Here is a 16,976-nt window from a genome sequence, read left to right on the forward strand (position 1 = left end):
CCTGGATCAAAGTAGCACTGTCAGGTCTGTGACTCTCCCAGAATCCCACACTCAAACGAGGAGCAGAAGTTTAGGAGTTGGGGCCCTTCCTTAGTGCCAAACTGAGAGTTACAAGCTGCCTCCTCCTTGTTCCCATTGGGTCATTGTGTCCTTAGGCAATTCCTAGGGCTGCACCTCCCCAGACAGCTGTGCTGCCCCAGCCACAATTGGCCATTTAAATTTAAATTAAATACACGTTAAAATGCAGCTTCTCCATCTCCATCACCCTATCGTGTGAGATGCTCCACAGTGACACTTGACTGGCGCCTGCTCTATCACACAGTGCAGATACAGGACACGCCCTGTATCATTGCAGAATATTCTTTTGAGCAGCTCTGGGCTGGGCCTTTCTCTTCCCCCAGAAACCTCTGAATTCAACAAATGTTTCCTGAGCAATTCTACCATAGGCCAGATGCCTGGAGAGAAAGCAGTATAAAAGTCAGACAAGGCTCCTTCAGTAACAATTGAACCTGGACTGTATGCCAGCATGGGTTGTAGAGTAGGCGAAACTGGCAGAGTTCTTGCTTTCCTAGGATGTGCTTCTAATATGACAGACCCTGGAGCCAAATTCTGTCAGTCTGCTAGGCACAGTGGCTCACTCGCATAATCCAGTACTTTGGAAGGCCGAGGTAGGAGGATCACTTGAGGCCAGAAGTTATAACGAGACCAGTCTGGCCAACATAGCAAGACCCTATAAAAACAAAAAATTAAAAATTACAAAAAACGAATAATTGCAAATAAATAATAAATCTACAAAAAAGAAAAAGAAAAAGTTAGCCGGGCATGGTGGCGCACACCTGTAGTCCCAGCTACCCAGGAGGCTGAGGTGGGAAGATCACTTCTTCCCACCCCAGGTGGTTGAGGCTGCGGTGAGCCCTAATTGCGTCCCTGCACTCCAGCCTAGGTGACAGAGCTAGACTATGCCTCCAAATAAATAAATTGTATCTACCACACCAGTGACTGACTCGGTGACCTTAAGCAAGGTTACTTAAGCTCTGTGTGCCTTAGTTTTGTATTCTGTAGAAGAAGATTATAATGGTGCTGGGCGCAATGGCTCACGCCTATAATCCCAGCACTTTGGGAGGCCAACGGGGCGGATCACAAGGTCAGGAGACCATCCTGGCTAACATGGTGAAACCCCGTCTCTAGTAAACACACAAAAAATTAGCCGGGCGTGGTGGCATGTGCCTGTGGTCCCAGCTACTCAGGAGGCTGAGGCAGGAGAACCGCTTGAACGCAGGAGGCAGAGCTTGCAGTGAGCTGAGATCACGCCATTGCACCCCAGCCCGGGCTATAGAGCAAGACTCTGTCTCAAAAAAAAAAAAAAATCATAGTAGTTCTGTTTCATGAAGGGGTGAGAATTACATGAGAACGTACATATAAAATAGCACTTATAGTGACATCTAGCATGTAGTAAGCCCTATGAAAGCATTTTTTCTCATTATGATCCACATCAGCATCATGTTCTGTGGGCAAAAATACAGAGAGGTCAGGTGAAGCCACTCTGATAAGGTGACATTTCAACAGAGTCCTAAAGCAAGCCTGAGCCAAGGAGATAACTGTCAGAAGAATGTTCCCAGTAGCACAAGGGAGCCAGGGCAGGCACATGCTTGGTGTGTTTGGGGCCTGGGTGGAAGGCCAGCAGGATGCTAATGAGTTGGAGAGCAGTGACAGGAGGAAGAAATAGGACTTGAGGTTGGAGATTGGCGTGGGATGGGTGGGAGATGGCAGAACTTGCAAGACCCTCCCTGTAGACCATGCTCATGAAGCCCGTGGCTTTACTATGTGAGACTGGAAGCCAGTTTTAGGCAGAGAAGTGTCATGGATCTGATTGGCCCTTTTGGTAGATGACTGGCTGCTGTGTAGAGACTAGACTGTGAGTGGAAGCCGGGAGATTTATTTTTGCAATTGTCCAGGTGGCCAGCAATGGCCTGAGCTTAGATATTGGTAGCCTGGATGGTGAGAAGAAGGGGTTGGGCAGATCCCCAACTATAAAGCCCCATTCATTGCCAGTGATTAGAGAAGAGGGGTCAAGGAGGGGTCTAAAGATGTCGGCCTAGTAGAATGGAGGAGGCATTTTCTAAGACTAAGAAAACCTCAGGAGTAGTCTAGGCAGGAGGTGTCAGGAGGGCCACTGTGGCTGGAAGGGAGCGACTGGGGAAAGGGAGTGCAAGGTAACATCAGAGCAGTCGAGAGGGACCAGACCAGTGTTAGAATTGGAAAGAGGGGGCCAGGCGCAGTGGCTCAAGCCTGTAATCCCAGCACTTTGGGAGGCCGAGACGGGCAGATCACGAGGTCAGGAGATCGAGACCATCCTGGCTAACATGGTGAAACCTTGTCTCTACTAAAAATACAAAAAATTAGCCGGGTGCGGGGGCGGGCGCCTGTAGTCCCAGCTACACGGGAGGCTGAGGCAGGAGAATGCCGTGAACCCGGGAGGTGGAGCTTGCAGTGAGCCGAGATTGCGCCTCTGCACTCCAGCCTGGGAGACAGAGCGAGACTCCCGTCTCAAAAAAAAAAAAAAAAAAAGAATTGGAAATTCTTTTTGCCCAGGAAGAACGTGAAGAGGAGCTGCTCGTTTCACCACGTCCTCTACGTCCTCTCCTGTGTCCGTCTCAGGAGAGTTCAGGCTCTTGGGTTCCGGCTACCCTGGAGTTTAATTCAGCCTTTGTCATAATAGCTGTAAAATGTGAGCAGACCTCATCAGCCCCATGTGGTTTTATTTGTTTTTTTGAAATATTGTGGATTCCTTCTGCTGAAGCCACTCCTGGTTCTTGTTTTTTTGTTGTTTTTGTTTGTTTGTTTGTTTGTTTTTTGAGATGCAGTCTTGCTGTGTCTCCAGGCTGGAGTGCAGTGGCACGATCTCGGCTCACTGCATCCTCCACCTTCCGGGTTCAAGCAATTCTCCTGCCTCAGCCTCCCAAGTAGCTGGGATTACAGGCGCCCGCCACCATGTCTGGCTAATTTTTTGGGTTTTTTTGGTAGAGACGGGGTTTCACCATGTTGGCCAGGCTGGTCTCAATTTCTTGACCTCGTGATCTGCCCACCTCAGCCTCCCAAAGTGCTAGGATTACAGGCGTGAGCCAGCACACCCAGCCGCCACTGCTGTTTCTTAATGTTTGGTATTCACTATATGGCATTTACTCCGCAACTTTGCAGACAGTACTGCAGATCATACTTGGGCTTTCTAATTACCTCCATCTTTGTGAAATTTAGACATAAGCCCACATTATTTCCAGAATTGAGAAGAAAGACTCACTTTGTGTTAATGGGAAGAACTGGCTTGTTTTTCCTGAGGGACAGTCAGTCATCAGAACAGTGGTTGGGGGTTGGCTTGAACTTTCACTTAGACCGTGGAGCTTGCAAGGGATTTCACTGGGGTTTGAATATGATTTTAAAATGCCCTGTCCCTCCCTCTGTAGGATCTCACCATCCCGGAGTCTAGTACCGTGAAGGGGATGATGGCCGGACCGATGGCCGCGTTTAAATGGCAGCCAACCGCAAGCGAGGTAAGGAGCTCTTCTGCAGGCAGGACAAGCTGCAGCTTAGGGCGAGGTTCCTGTGTGATCCTCTTTTTTTTTTTTTTTGTCCTTTTCTTGTGTGTGAGGTTTAATTTATTACAAAACAGTACAGAAGTCCATGAAATAAAAAATTAAAAATCTCCCTCTAGGGTGAGCCCTGTGAGGCTTGAGGTGGCAGATTTCAGTCCTCTGGGATGCCCACTCAGCATTCATTTAGATGATTATAGACTTATGTCTGGTTTTTGTTATTTTGGGCAGGGCTCTTTTTCACAAAAGTGGGATCATTCCATAAGTTTTCCCCCCTAATATTTTATCATTACCCTCGTATTGTCCGTAAATACAATTTTAATGTTTAGTTCTGTTATCCTTGGTGCAGCTGCACCTATTGCTGGGCATGATTATGGAAAGCCCATGAAGGTCCACTGTCATGGCTACTCTGTTTAATATGCTCAGTAAGATGAGATCCCCAAGGGCTTGGTACCAGACACAAGTAGGCCAAAACCCTGAAATTCCAGAATAGATGTGACTCAGTCTGCTGTGCCTGATAAGTACCGAATTTATAAAGCCCAAGTATGCTTGTTAATATTTTCCCACAGTCTCATTGGAACAATGTGCGTACCAACCTGGCAGAATCATCTATTCTTTTCCACTTTAAAGCCAGTTTTCCTCTAGCTGGAATGGGGCTTGTTTATAAAAAGGCTTAGGCCAAAATGGGAAAAGAATTTCCAGACAATTGTGAAAAAGAGACCAGAATCCAGAGGTGTTCCAGCCAGAGGGGAGTCCGGTTACCAGGGAGAAGGAAGTGACCTTTGGTGGCAGGTACTGGTTTTATTTCATTGTTTTCTGGTTTCAGCCTGTTAAAGATGCAGATCCTCATTTCCATCATTTCCTGCTAAGCCAAACAGAGAAGGTGAGTTGCCCTTTGAGGCTCTTGGCCCTTGGTCAGGGGCTGGCCAAGGAGTGCTCCTCCACAGGGTCCTGGCCCAGCCACCTGAAAAGTTAGGCTCTGCTGGTGTATTGCCCAGAACAACTAGCCCAGAAGCCCTAGTATGGGCCCACTAATGACCCAAGCATTATTTTTTTTTTTTTTTTTTTTTTTTTAGACGGAGTCTCGCTCTGTCACCCAGGCTGGAGTGCCGTGGCCGGATCTCAGCTCACTGCAAGCTCCGCCTCCCGGGTTTACGCCATTCTCCTGCCTCAGCCTCCCGAGTAGCTGGGACTACAGGCGCCCGCCACCTCGCCCGGCTAAGTTTTTGTATTTTTAGTAGAGACGAGGTTTCACTGTGTTAGCCAGGATGGTCTCGATCTCCTGACCTCGTGATCCGCCCGTCTCAGCCTCCCAAAGTGCTGGGATTACAGGCTTGAGCCACCGCGCCCGGCCATGACCCAAGCATTATTAAGATTAAAAATAAACCCAGGCCGGGCATGGTGGCTCACTCCTGTAATCCCAGCACTTTGGGAGGCCGAGGCAGGTGGATCACGAAGTTAGGAATTCAAGACCAGCCTGACCAACATGGTGAAACCCCGTCTCTACTAAAAATACAAAAATTAGCTGTGCGTGGTGGTGCATGCCTGCAATCCTAGCTACTCAGGAGGCTGAGGCAGGAGAATTGCTTGAACCCGGGAGGTGGAGGTTGCAGTAAGCCAAGATCGCATCAGTGCAATCCAGCCTAGGTGACAGAGCAAGACTCCATCTCAAAATAAATAAATAAACCCAAAGGCCAAGCATAGTGGCTCATGCCTGTAATCCCAGCACTTTGGGAGGCCAAGGCAGGTGGATCACCTGAGGTCAGGAGTTCAAGACCAGCCTGGCCAACATGGTGAAACCCCATCTCTACTGAAAATACAAAAATTAGCTGGGCGTGGTGGTGCGCGCCTGTAATCCCAGCTACTTGGGAGACAGGGAGTAGAATCACTTGAACCCAGGAGGGAGAGGTTGCAGCGAGCCAAGATCGTGCCACTACACTCCATCCTGGACAACAGAGTGAGACTCCATCTCAGATAGATAGATAGATAGATATCCCAAAAAGAGCATTTAAAATTCAGCCAGCTGTGCAGTTGAGACTTTCACAGTGATCTTTAGAGTTTAGGGCAGAAAGCAAACATCGTAAGCTGTCAGCTCCCCATGAAATTGCATGGCAGACACATCTTGAAGCTCACTCCAAGAGATAGTCTCCAAGTCCTGCGGATGCAGAGGGAAGCTCTCCCAAGGTCTGCAAGGTTATGGGGTAGACTGAGCCATGCTAGGTTCTCATGAGAGTTTGTGGCTTTGGAGTTGGATAGATGTGGGTTCCAAGCTTATGACTCTTATTCTCAACACCATGGTCAGCAAAAAGAACTTGTAGAATTGCATGGGGACTTGAATGAGGTAATGTGTATGAACTTTCTGGTGTAAAATTTGGAGTTCACTTAAGTATAAAACAAATATTTGATGTTAACTTCCCACTTTGGGTCTAACCTTTGAGGGGATTATTATGAAGACTGGTTAAGCTTGCAGTTGAATAAGTAGTCTCTTTCCTCCTCCTCCATTAGCCAGCTGTCTGTTACCAGGCAATCACTAAGAAGTTGAAAATATGTGAAGAGGTACGTAGGCTCCATGCCTCCCCATTTTAATTTTCACCTGGGTCCTTAAACTGCAGGCTGACTGACTTATTGATGTGCTTCCTGTCCGTAGGAAACTGGCTCCACCTCCATCCAGGCAGCTGACAGCACAGCCGTGAATGGCAGCATCACACCCACAGACAAAAAGTAGGACCTTTGATGAAAAGGCTTCCAGTGGCTCTGGTTCTGCTGAGGATGGGGGGAAGTTGATCCCAGGGGGGTTCTTTAAGGGTTGTGTCCTAGCCATTGCTGGCATTGAATGGAAAGGGCGGGGGACGTTGTAACTTTTATTGACAATGGTAGGAGCAGTTTGACTCATAGGAGTCAGAAGCTGTATAAATCTATGGTCAAGTTTCCCTTGGGCATAAGCTGAGGGATTTTTTTTGGCTCCAGAACTCAGGAGCCAAGGAGCACTTGGCTTAGTGGTTCTCAGACTTTCCTGTGCTTCACAGTCACCTGGAAGGTGGCTTCTCAGTCAGTATGTCCGGGTGGGGCCCAAGAGTTTGTATTTTTAACCGGTTCCCAGGTGTACTGCTGCTGCTGGTCAGAGCTACACTGTGAGAACCACTGGCTGAGTAGAATCATTATGAAGCCCCAAAATTGGCCATGTTGGGGCAGATGGGGGAAGAGAAATGAAGGTGCTTAGGGGTCCTCACTGGGCACCTGCTGGCTGTCCTGCACCCTGCCCAGTGTGGGTGGAGTGATTCTGGACTTGCTCCCAGACCCAACTTGCACCCAGCCTTGCCTCCGTGCCTGCTCTGTAGGCCTGTCCCCTCCACAGAGTCTTGTTGGCAAAAAGATATCTTTTCTAAGAAAACATGTTCTCTGGAGCAAGTTAGCTGAAGTCAGTTTCCAGTTTGTACCTTTCACATGGTCTTCCCCAGACTAAAAACAGTGCATCTTTTACTTGACGTTTTTGTACTGTCGAAATCACTAATTCTACCAGTTAGTTTTGGTGAACTTGCCTCTGTAGAGTGGAGGAGATAAGGGCATATTAGGTGCAAACAAAGGGGGAGGAGGATTGTGTTAAATAATAGTAAAAATGTGACCAGGATGGGGCTGAGGACAGAATGCTGATGTCTTTACCCAACACATTTATTGGCCCATTAGTCAAACTTGTAGTAAAGAGTATGAAGCCAGCATCAGAACCAGCCAGTTTGTTGTTACCCAACCCACCTTAATCCACATTTCCAACTTATCTGAGACACAGTGTGAAGGACTCTCAGTTGCCATCTTAAAAATCCAGAACCTTGACCAGGCGTGGTAGCTCACGGCTGTTTGACTCCCAGCACTTTGGGAGGCCAAGATGGGCCGATCACCTGAGGTCAGCAATTCAAGACCAGCCTGGCCAACATGGTGAAACCCCGTCTCTACAAAAATTAGCCGGGCATGATAACGGGTGCCTTTAATCCCAGCTATTTGGGAGGGTGAGGCGGGAGAATCGCTTGAACCCGGGAGGTGGAGGTTGCAGTGAGCCGAGATCACACCACTGCACTCCAGCCTGGGCAACAGAACGAGACTCTGTCTAAAAAAAAAAAAGAAAAATCCGGAAACTTCATCCCGGGTCTACTGGACTTCCTAGAACACCATGAAAGGAAAGGGAATTCACCTGTCATAATTTAGAATCATGAGGGATTATTGCACTAACCAAATAATGAGTGACAAAAAGATACCTCCTTATTTTTAAGTCGCAACTTGAAGCAGTTAGCAAGGAGGTCTGTTTTGGTGAGAAAGGTGGTGAGTTCCTTTTTCAACATGTGACTCAGATTACTTAATGCAGTCTGGGACAGGGAGAATGTGAGCAGCTAATATTCCAGCAGAGATTAGGGGCCCATTTGTAGAGATGGTTCCAGAAGACCAAAATTATGGAAAGAATGAGGGGGTCAAAGTGGAGGAGCTGCAGGGGACCTCCAGCACTCAGAGAAAGCCTGAATTGAAAACATGGCCAAGCACAGTAGCTCATCCTTGTAATCCCCACACTTTAAGAGACCAAAGCAGAAGGATCCCTTGAGGCCAGGAGTTCATGAGCAGCATAGGAAATACAGCAAGACCCCATCTCTACAAAAAGTTTTAAAACTTAGCCAGGCATGGCGGCACACACCTATAGTCCTAGCTGCTCAGGTGGACTGAGGTGGAAGGATCACTTGAGCCCAGGAGTTTGAGGCTGCGGTGAGCTGTGATCACACCCCTGCACTCCAGCCTGGGAGACAGCAAAATGCTGTCTAAAAAAAGAAAAAAGGCTGGGTGCAGTGGCTCACGCCCCATAATCCTAGCACTTTGGGAGGCTGAGGTGAGAGGATTGCTTGATACCAAAAGTTCAAGACCAACCTGGCCAACACAGCAAGAGCCCTCCATCTCTCTTTTTAAATAAATAAAATTGGCCGGGCGCGGTGGCTCACGCCTGTAATCCCAGCACTTTGGGAGGCTGAGGCGGGCGGATCACGAGGTCAGGAGATCGAGACCATCCTGGCTAACACGGTGAAACCCCATCTCTACTAGAAATACAAAAAATTAGCCAGGCGTGTTGGCGGGCGCCTGTAGTCCCAGCTACTCGGGAGGCTGAGGCAGGAGAATGGCGTGAACCCGGGAGGCGGAGCTTGCAGTGAGCAGAGATCGCACCACCGCATTCCAGCCTGGGAGACAAAGTGAGACTCCTTCTCAAAAAATAAATAAATGAATAAATAAAATTAAAAACTACAAAACAAGAACATGATATGATCAGAAACGAGGAAAGAGGCATTCTTTAGCACCATTGTCACATGCAAAGAGAGGTAAAGAAGTATAAGAACCAAGAAAAGACACTTGGGCAAGCTAAAAGTCACCTGTAAAAGCATGTCGAAATAGCAGTAGTGGCGGCCAGCCCCCAGCTCTCAGGGTTGCAGGAAGGAGTAGGCAGAGTATGTGAATGTGTGTGGAGGAGACTGGCCAAGGAGTGCTTCTGTCACAAGGATCGGGAAGGACCTGTGGAAGGAGGGGCTGGGGGAGTGGTGAGAGGTTTAGGGGAAGGCAGGCATAGGGAGAGGGATTTGTGGACTGGGACAGATTGGGTTCCAAGCTCAGGTGAAGGACTTAGCTTTGGAGAGGAGAGGCAAGGCCCACTCTGTTGATAACAGGAAGACTGGAAAGGTAGGGTGTGGGTGGAGAATTGAAGTTGGGAAAGAGAGGTGAAAATTGCTGTCCTGGTTCATGCAGTCAAGGAAGTTGCCTGGCTCTAAACACAGTGCTTCAGTGACTTGTGGTGGATCCTGTTAGAAGTATCCAGGGCCGGGTACAGTGGCTCACACCTGCAACCCCAGCACTTTGTGAGGCTGAAGTAGGCGGATCCCTTAAGCCCAGGAGTCCAAGACCAGCCTGGGTAACATGGCAAAAGCCCGTCTTCACAAAAAACTAGGTGTGGTGACGCATGCCTGTAGTCTCAGCTACCCAGGAGGCTGAGGGGGAAGGATTGCTTGAGCCCAGGAGGTCGAGGCTGCAGTGAGCCATGATTGCACCACTGCACTGCAGCCTGGGCAACAGAACAAGACACTATCTCAAAAAATAAGTAAAGTATGAGGCCGGGCCTGGTGGCTGACACCTGTCATCCCAGCACTTTGAGAGGCAGAGGCGGGTGGATCACGAGGTCGGGAGTTCAAGACCAGCCTGGCCAAGATGGTGACACCCCATCTCTACTAAAACACACACACACACACACAGACAAAATTAGTTGGGCGCAGTGGCAGATGCCTATAATCCTAACTACTCAGGAGGCTGAGGCAGGAGAATCGCTTGGACTCAGAGAGGGTGGAGGTTGCAGTGAGCCGAGATCGCACCACTGCACGCCAGCCTGGGCGACAGAGTGAGACTGCATCTCAAAAAATAAAAATAAAAAAAAAGTAAAGTGGTATCAAGCCTAGTGCTCAAGATGGCTGATTGGGAAGCCACTTCAAGGGCCAAAGACAGATGTCCGCTTTCTTACTATTATGGCACTGTGAGCTCAAACCCTCTATCAAAGCAACAAGAGGCCGGGCGCGGTGGCTCACGCCTGTAATCCCAGCACTTTGAAAGACTGAGGCGGGCAGTTCACAAGGTCAGGAGTTCAACATAGTGAAACCCTGTCTCTACTAAAAATACAAAAATAAACCGGGCATGGTGGTGCACGCCTGTAATCCCAGCTACTCGGAAAGCTGAGGCAGGAGAATCGCTTGAACCCAGGAGGCAGAGGTTGCAGTGAGCCAAGTTTGTGCCACTACACTCCAGCCTGGAACAGAGTGAGGCTGTCTCAAAAAAAAAAAGGCAACAAGGGGACTTTGCCCTGGGAGACTGGCCCTGAACCATACACATCATACTTTTTTCTGTGACAGTCAGGGGTTTCAAAATGCCTGTTTACGTCCTGGGACACCTTTAGACCATGGCATAGGAAAAGACCCATGTGCATGAAGCCCCTGGCTCTGCAGGTAGATTGGCACACTGCGGTTTCTGGTGGTCTGAGTTCTCCACCCTAAGCCTTGTGCTGCATGGACTCATCATCACCTTGACCCTCCCGCTCCACCCTGAACTCAACAGTCTCTGTCTGTTTCAGGATAGGATTTTTGGGCCTTGGTCTCATGGGAAGTGGAATCGTCTCCAACTTGCTAAAAATGGGTCACACAGTGACTGTCTGGAACCGCACTGCAGAGAAAGTAAGCATTCAGGGGTGGTGCCTGTTGGGTTGGGGGAGTCTGGGGTAACCCTAAGGGTGGACATCTCCCCCTGTTGTCTCAGCGTTCTGCATGCAGTAGAATAGAAGCCAAGCTTTTACTCCAGGCAGGTAGAGATATAGATGCCTAAACTTAGAATGTTATTATAAAAACTAAACATTTGTTGGGCGCAGTGGCTCATGCCTATAATCCCAGCACTTTGGGATGCTGAGGCGGGTGGATCACAAGGTCAGGAGATTGAGACCATCCTGGCTAACACGGTGAAACCCCGTCTCTACTAAAAGTACAAAAAAAAAAAATTAGCCAGGCGTGGTGGCGGGCGCCTGTAGTCCCAGCTGCTCCGGAGGCTGAGGCAGGAGAATGCCATGAGCCCAGGAAGTGGAGCTTACAGTGAGCCGAGATCGTGCCACTGTACTCCAGCCTGGGTGACAGAGCGAGACTCCATCTCAAAATAATAAATTAATAATAAATAAAAACTAAACATTTAAAAATACCCAGGGGGTAAAAAATGAAGGAAAAATCCCCCCCTCTGCTGTTACCTAACATAGCTTGTGTTAGGTTTTACATTCTTGTTTCCATGCCTATGTGAACATACACACATACAGTGAGTGTCATTCACACAGAGCCTATGGATAGATCCACTTGGTTCTTTTTAGCGGCTGTGTGGTGTTCTGTGCACTGGAGCGTTGTGCAGTGATAGCAGTGTTTCGTATCTGTGCCGTCCAGTGCAGTAACCACTGTCTATCCACACGAGGGTATTAAACATTGACAACATGAAGTTGTCTAGTACAGCTGAAGAATTGAATTTTTATTTCATTTAAATTAAAATTTAAATAGTCTCATGTGGCTAGTGGCTACCATATTAGACAGCATGAGTTTAGAAGTTCTCAACCTGAGGTGGTGGTCCATGGCTTCAAAAGGTCTGCATGCCCAGAGATGGAATTCCAAATCCATGAATGATCACTTTTTATAATGGAGAGAGGCAACAGCTCCCACCAAGTTCTCCTCTGAGAAAAGATGAAAAGCCATGGCCTGAAAACAGAAAACTAAAGCACTGTACTCCTGCATGGAACAAAGGAAGAGAGACTAAAAACTTCCAGCCTCTTAAGATGACCAGGTGTGGTGGCTCACACATGTAATCCCAGCACTTTGGGGGGCCAAGGCAGGGGGATCACTTGCGCTTATGAGTTAGAGACCAGCCTGGGCAACATGGCAAGACCCCATCTCAATTTCTATTAAAATATATATATATGTTTTTTTTTTTTTTTTTGTTAAACAGTCTTGCTCTGTTGCCCAGGCTGGAGTGCAGTAGCACAATCTCAGCTCACTGTAGCCTCTGCCTCCCGGGTTCAAGCAATCCTCCTGCCTCAGCCTCCTAAGTAGCTGGGATTACAGGCACCCACCACCACAACCAGCTAATTTTTGTATTTTTAGTAGAGATGGGGTTTCGCCATGTTGGCCAGACTGGTCTCAAACTCTTTTTTTTTTTTTTTTTTTTTTTGGTCTCACTCTTGACCCCAGGTGATCCGCCTGCCTCAGCCTCCCGAAGTGCCAGGATTACAGGCATGAGCCACCACGCCTGGCCTAAAAAAAAAAATAATAATCAATGCACATGGTATGGTTGAGCATGTGTTTGTGAAAGGTGTGGGCATGCCCATGTGTGCACAGGAAGGTGCTGCTGGGAGCCCTGTGAACAAACAGTACAGCAGCGATAAGAGCTGGAAGGAGGTGTGATTGCTGAAGGGAGTATTGGAACTGATGATTTAAACTTAAAATATTCTAAACAAAGTAAAAATTCACCTCACTGGAATGATGTTCTTTTCAAGAATAACAGGGAAGTGGTTAGAGAGGTGAAGGGGTCTGGAGGAGACAGGCACTAAGGATACACTCAGATACTTGGGCTTCAGGTGCTGGGCATTTGGTTGGCACTATGAGGGCGTATCAGGAGTGGGATCTCAAAGGCCCCATTGGCAGGGTATTTTGAGATTACGATATCCTTCTGAGACCCTGCTACTGCCAGAGGGTAGGGTAACCAGGAAATCTAGAGTACATATTTAGTAAAGATTATCTTTAAAAAGCCATTTAATCCTATGATATTCCCATGGAATTTCTAAAAGACTTTTGGTAAAAATGATTCACTGGTTCTCTTAGAATAGCAGGAAACATAGTTTGGATTTTCAGAAGAGAGAGTAATGAGGAGGACCCTCCCAAGCAAAGGTGATGACATGATGTAACGCTATGTTACTAAAAGGCCGCAGGGAACACCAGGCTCTGTGAGGACTGGGCAGCCTGGGACAGCCTCTGATCAGTGAGATATAATAAAGGGCTGGTCAGTGAGTTTGGTTCTGAACAACTAATTAGAAGTTTGGGAAAATACTGATCCTACTTCCTACCACATACTAATATATCCCAAGTTAACTACGGAATTAATTTTTTTTTTTTGAGATAAGAGTTTCACTCTTGTTGCCCAAGCTGAAGTGCAATGGTGCAATCTCGGCCGGGCACGGTGTCTTAAACCTGTCATCCCAGCACTTTGGGAGGCCAAGGCGGACGGATCACAAGGTCAGGAGATCGAGACCATCCTAGCCAACATAGTGAAATCCTGTCTCTACTAAAAATACAAAAATTAGCTGGGCGTGGTGACACACAGCTGTAGTCCCAGCTACTCAGGAGGCTGAGGCAGGAGAATTGCTTGAACGCGGGAGGCGGAGGTTGCAGTGAGCTGAGATCGTGTCACTGCACTCCAGCCCGTTGACAGAGCAAGACTCCATCTGCAAAGAAAAAAATGGTACAATCTCGGCTCACTGCAACCTCCGCCTCCCTGGTTCAAGTGGTTCTCCTGCCTCAGCCTCCCCAGTAGCTGGGATTACAGGCGTGCGCCACCACATCCAGCTAATTTTTTGGGTTTTTTTAGTGGACACGGGGTTTCACCATGTTAGCCAGGCTGGTCTCGAACTTCTTTTTTTTTTTTTTTTTTTGAGACAGAGTCTCGATCCGCCGCCCAGGCTGGAGTGCAGTGGCGTGATCTCAGCTCACTGCAAGCTCTGCCTCCCGGGTTCACGCCATTCTCCTGCCTCAGCCTCCCGAGTAGCTGGGACTACAGGCGCCTGCCAGTACGCCCGGCTAACTTTTTTGTATTTTTAGTAGAGACGGGGTTTCACTGTGTTAGCCAGGATGGTCTTGATCTCCTGACTTTGTGATCCGCCCGCCTCGGCCTCCCAAAGTGCTGGGATTACAGGCGTGAGCCACCGCGCCCGGCCTCGAACTTCTGACCTCAGGTGATCCACCCGCCTCGGCCTCCCAAAGTGCTGGGATTACAAGCATGAGCCACTGTGCCTGGCCTAGAATTAATTTTTTAAAAGAAAACCAGAAGAAAATAAATATTAACATAGATCTTTGTAATCTAGAAACAATAAAGATCACACAAGAAGATCAGTTGATTTTTTTTCGATAATACTCCCCAACAACAAAAAATAAACAAAATTGAAAGGATACCAACTAGAAGTACTTGCAGCAAATACGATAGAAGGGTAATACGTTGATTTTATTAAACACATAGTTTGATAATTAAGACAAAAAAATTAGCAGGGTGCTCCTAATTTTAGATGTGAGAATAGGCTCACACCTATAATCCTAACACCATGGGAGGCTGAGGGAAGAGGATTGCTTGAGTCCAGGAATTTGAGACCAGTCTGGACAACATAGACTCCATCTCTACAAAAAATAAAATATTAGCCGAGTGAGCTGGCACCTCCCTATAGTCCCAGCTGCTTGGGAGGTTGAGGCTAGAAGATCTCTTGGGCCCAGGAGGTAGAGGCTGCAGTGAGCTGTGATCATACCACTGCAATCACGTAGGCAGCAGCAAGACCCTGTCTCAGAAAAAAAAAAAAGACAAAAAAATTGCTCACAAAAGAGGAAACAAAGGCATAAAAAAGATTCAGTAATCAGGAGTAATTAAAATATATCAAACAAAAAGTTGCCTTTTTTGACTGGTTAAATGATCAGGTAGGAAGAATTTTACATATATTTATGGGCCCTTATTTGTAGTTTTTAAATTACACACTCGGCACTGGCATAACAGGAGATATTGCTGGTGCTCTTTATGAAGTGACGTAGTCTAATTGGGAAGTCATCTGTCTACATTTGTTAAGAGCCTTAAAACTGTTTTAGAACCTGTTTTATTTTACTTGTGGAGACCTAAATTTAAAACAGAAAAGTTTTGTACGTAAAGGTGTTTGTTGATATCACTTTACAATTGAAAGCGGGCTAAGTGTCAAACTGCAGGTGAGCCATTAGGTAAATCATAGTATGTTTCTCAGTGAAGTGTTCTGCAGTCAACCACTATAAACCATAATTATGCCAGAATTATGAAAGATAATATAGATAAATGTGAATCATAAAATTATTAAAAGTTTGATATAAAATAGTAGGCCCATCCAGCCTGGGCAACATGGTGAAACCCTGTCTCTACAAAAAAAAAAAAAAAAAAAAAGAAGAAGAAGAAGAAAATCAAGCATGGGGCATGCACCTGTAGTCCCAGCTATTCAGGAGGCTTAGGCAGGAGGATCACTTGAGTCCAGGAGGTTGAGGCTGCAACGAGCCATGATTGCACCACTGTGCTCCAGCGTGGGTGACAGAGCAAAACCTTGTCTCAAAAAAAAAAAAAAAGCCAAAATGTTAGTGCTTTTAGACACTTCCAGAAGTCTTATTAACCTGACAACAGTGTTGAGAAACATCCCAAAAAGTAATGGCCACCAGGCGGAAGGGTCCCAGCCACAGCCCCACGTTCCCAGCAAAGTGTTGATAGCTCAAGGCCACAGCCAGGACAGCACAGCAGGGGCTGGGGACAGGTACTGCTCACATCCCATTCTTGAAACAGCACACCTTCAGCAGACACTTGTGAAGTAGTGCATCATCCTAGGCACCTGTCACGCAAAAACTGAAGATGGCTGGTAAAAGGCCCCGTGCACTTCATCAAAAGTTGGCACCTGTCTCCATGACCCAGGCTCCCGGCCTCAGCCTCCTGCCTTGGGAGGCCTGCCAGGAGGCCTGGTCAGCGCTTCTCTGGCCTGGCTGGCATGTTTGTTGTGCACTGCCTGCAGCTCACGTTAGGATCTGTGACTTTTGCAGTGTGATTTGTTCATCCAGGAGGGGGCCCGTCTGGGAAGAACCCCCGCTGAAGTCGTTTCAACCTGCGACATCACTTTCGCCTGCGTGTCGGATCCCAAGGCGGCCAAGGACGTAAGGACCCCCTCCCTCCCCTCAGCGACTCCGGGTCACAGCCAGGATTGCTGGCTGGCCTCCTCCCCTCCTCCCCTGCACACCAAGTGAGTGTCCACATGTGGGGGGCTGAATTTCCCATGAGGGGCCATTTCCCATTGTGAAGGGTGTTTGCATTAATTGAATACAGACTTCCTTTAATTCCGATCAAAGAATGAATACTACTAGGGCCCTTGGAGTCTGTGCTGAAATTCGTCTTGAACAGGCTTCATGTGTTCTTGTTGAACTGGAAGCTTTGGGACTGAGTGTGCCTTTAGTCCAGGTGCCAGGTTTCTATATTTAGCTGTCGCTGTATTTGTATATTTTACAAGTTCAAGTGCGGTAGTCATCTTGTTAAACTGGTGACTAGCCTAATCCAAGTAAATCCAAAGAAGCCCCCAAAATAAACCATTCTTTTAAATGGGTTTCTTTTTAATAAAAAGAAATGCACACACTCACGTATATTCTTTTTAAAGATAAATGGGAACATGCAGGAAGTACTTTTCTATCCCTTGCTTATTTCATTGTTCTTCCCTTTTCAGCTTGATAGAAATCAGGAAATGAGCCAAAACAGCAGCAGGATTCTGATCTGAGGTCTGTAGGGCTCCTGAGCATCTGCCTGGGAGCCTGGGCTATTGCTTCTCCCTTATGTCCCCACAGCTGGTGCTGGGCCCCAGTGGTGTGCTGCAAGGGATCCGCCCTGGGAAGTGCTACGTGGACATGTCAACAGTGGACGCTGACACAGTCACTGAGCTGGCCCAGGTAGCAGCCTTCCTCGGGCTGGCTCTCCAGCATCTTTTCTATCAGAGCCCAAGACCCAGGCTTACAAGAATGGGCAGTTACTCTAGAGCCAATGCCAGAGAGGGAAGAGGAGAGGCGA

At 47.7% G+C, this 16,976-nt stretch overlaps 1 protein-coding gene across 6 annotated transcripts in view; it reads left to right on the forward strand.

The window, feature by feature from the left end:
- The window catches only part of GLYR1 (glyoxylate reductase 1 homolog), a 46,717-nt gene that overhangs the window by 17,810 nt on the left and 11,931 nt on the right, over window positions 1-16,976 (forward strand). For 3 of the 6 annotated variants that reach the window (XR_004179860.1, XM_031658503.1, XM_031658502.1), the window contains 7 exons: window positions 3,462-3,548; window positions 4,414-4,470; window positions 6,093-6,143; window positions 6,235-6,308; window positions 10,720-10,819; window positions 15,968-16,078; window positions 16,757-16,858. Coding sequence is in view for 4 of the 6 variants with exons in the window: in XM_031658503.1 (XP_031514363.1) it covers window positions 3,462-3,548; window positions 4,414-4,470; window positions 6,093-6,143; window positions 6,235-6,308; window positions 10,720-10,819; window positions 15,968-16,078; window positions 16,757-16,858 (582 nt within the window). In the remaining 2 variants the exon portion in view is untranslated. The remainder of the gene's footprint in view (window positions 1-3,461; window positions 3,549-4,413; window positions 4,471-6,092; window positions 6,144-6,234; window positions 6,309-10,719; window positions 10,820-15,967; window positions 16,079-16,756; window positions 16,859-16,976) is intronic. The other 3 variants (XR_004179861.1, XM_031658504.1, XM_003916492.5) reach the window with 1 other exon arrangement.

Source organism: Papio anubis, chromosome 18 (genome assembly GCF_008728515.1).
Source record: "Papio anubis isolate 15944 chromosome 18, Panubis1.0, whole genome shotgun sequence".
Classification (NCBI taxonomy): Eukaryota; Metazoa; Chordata; class Mammalia; order Primates; family Cercopithecidae; genus Papio; species Papio anubis.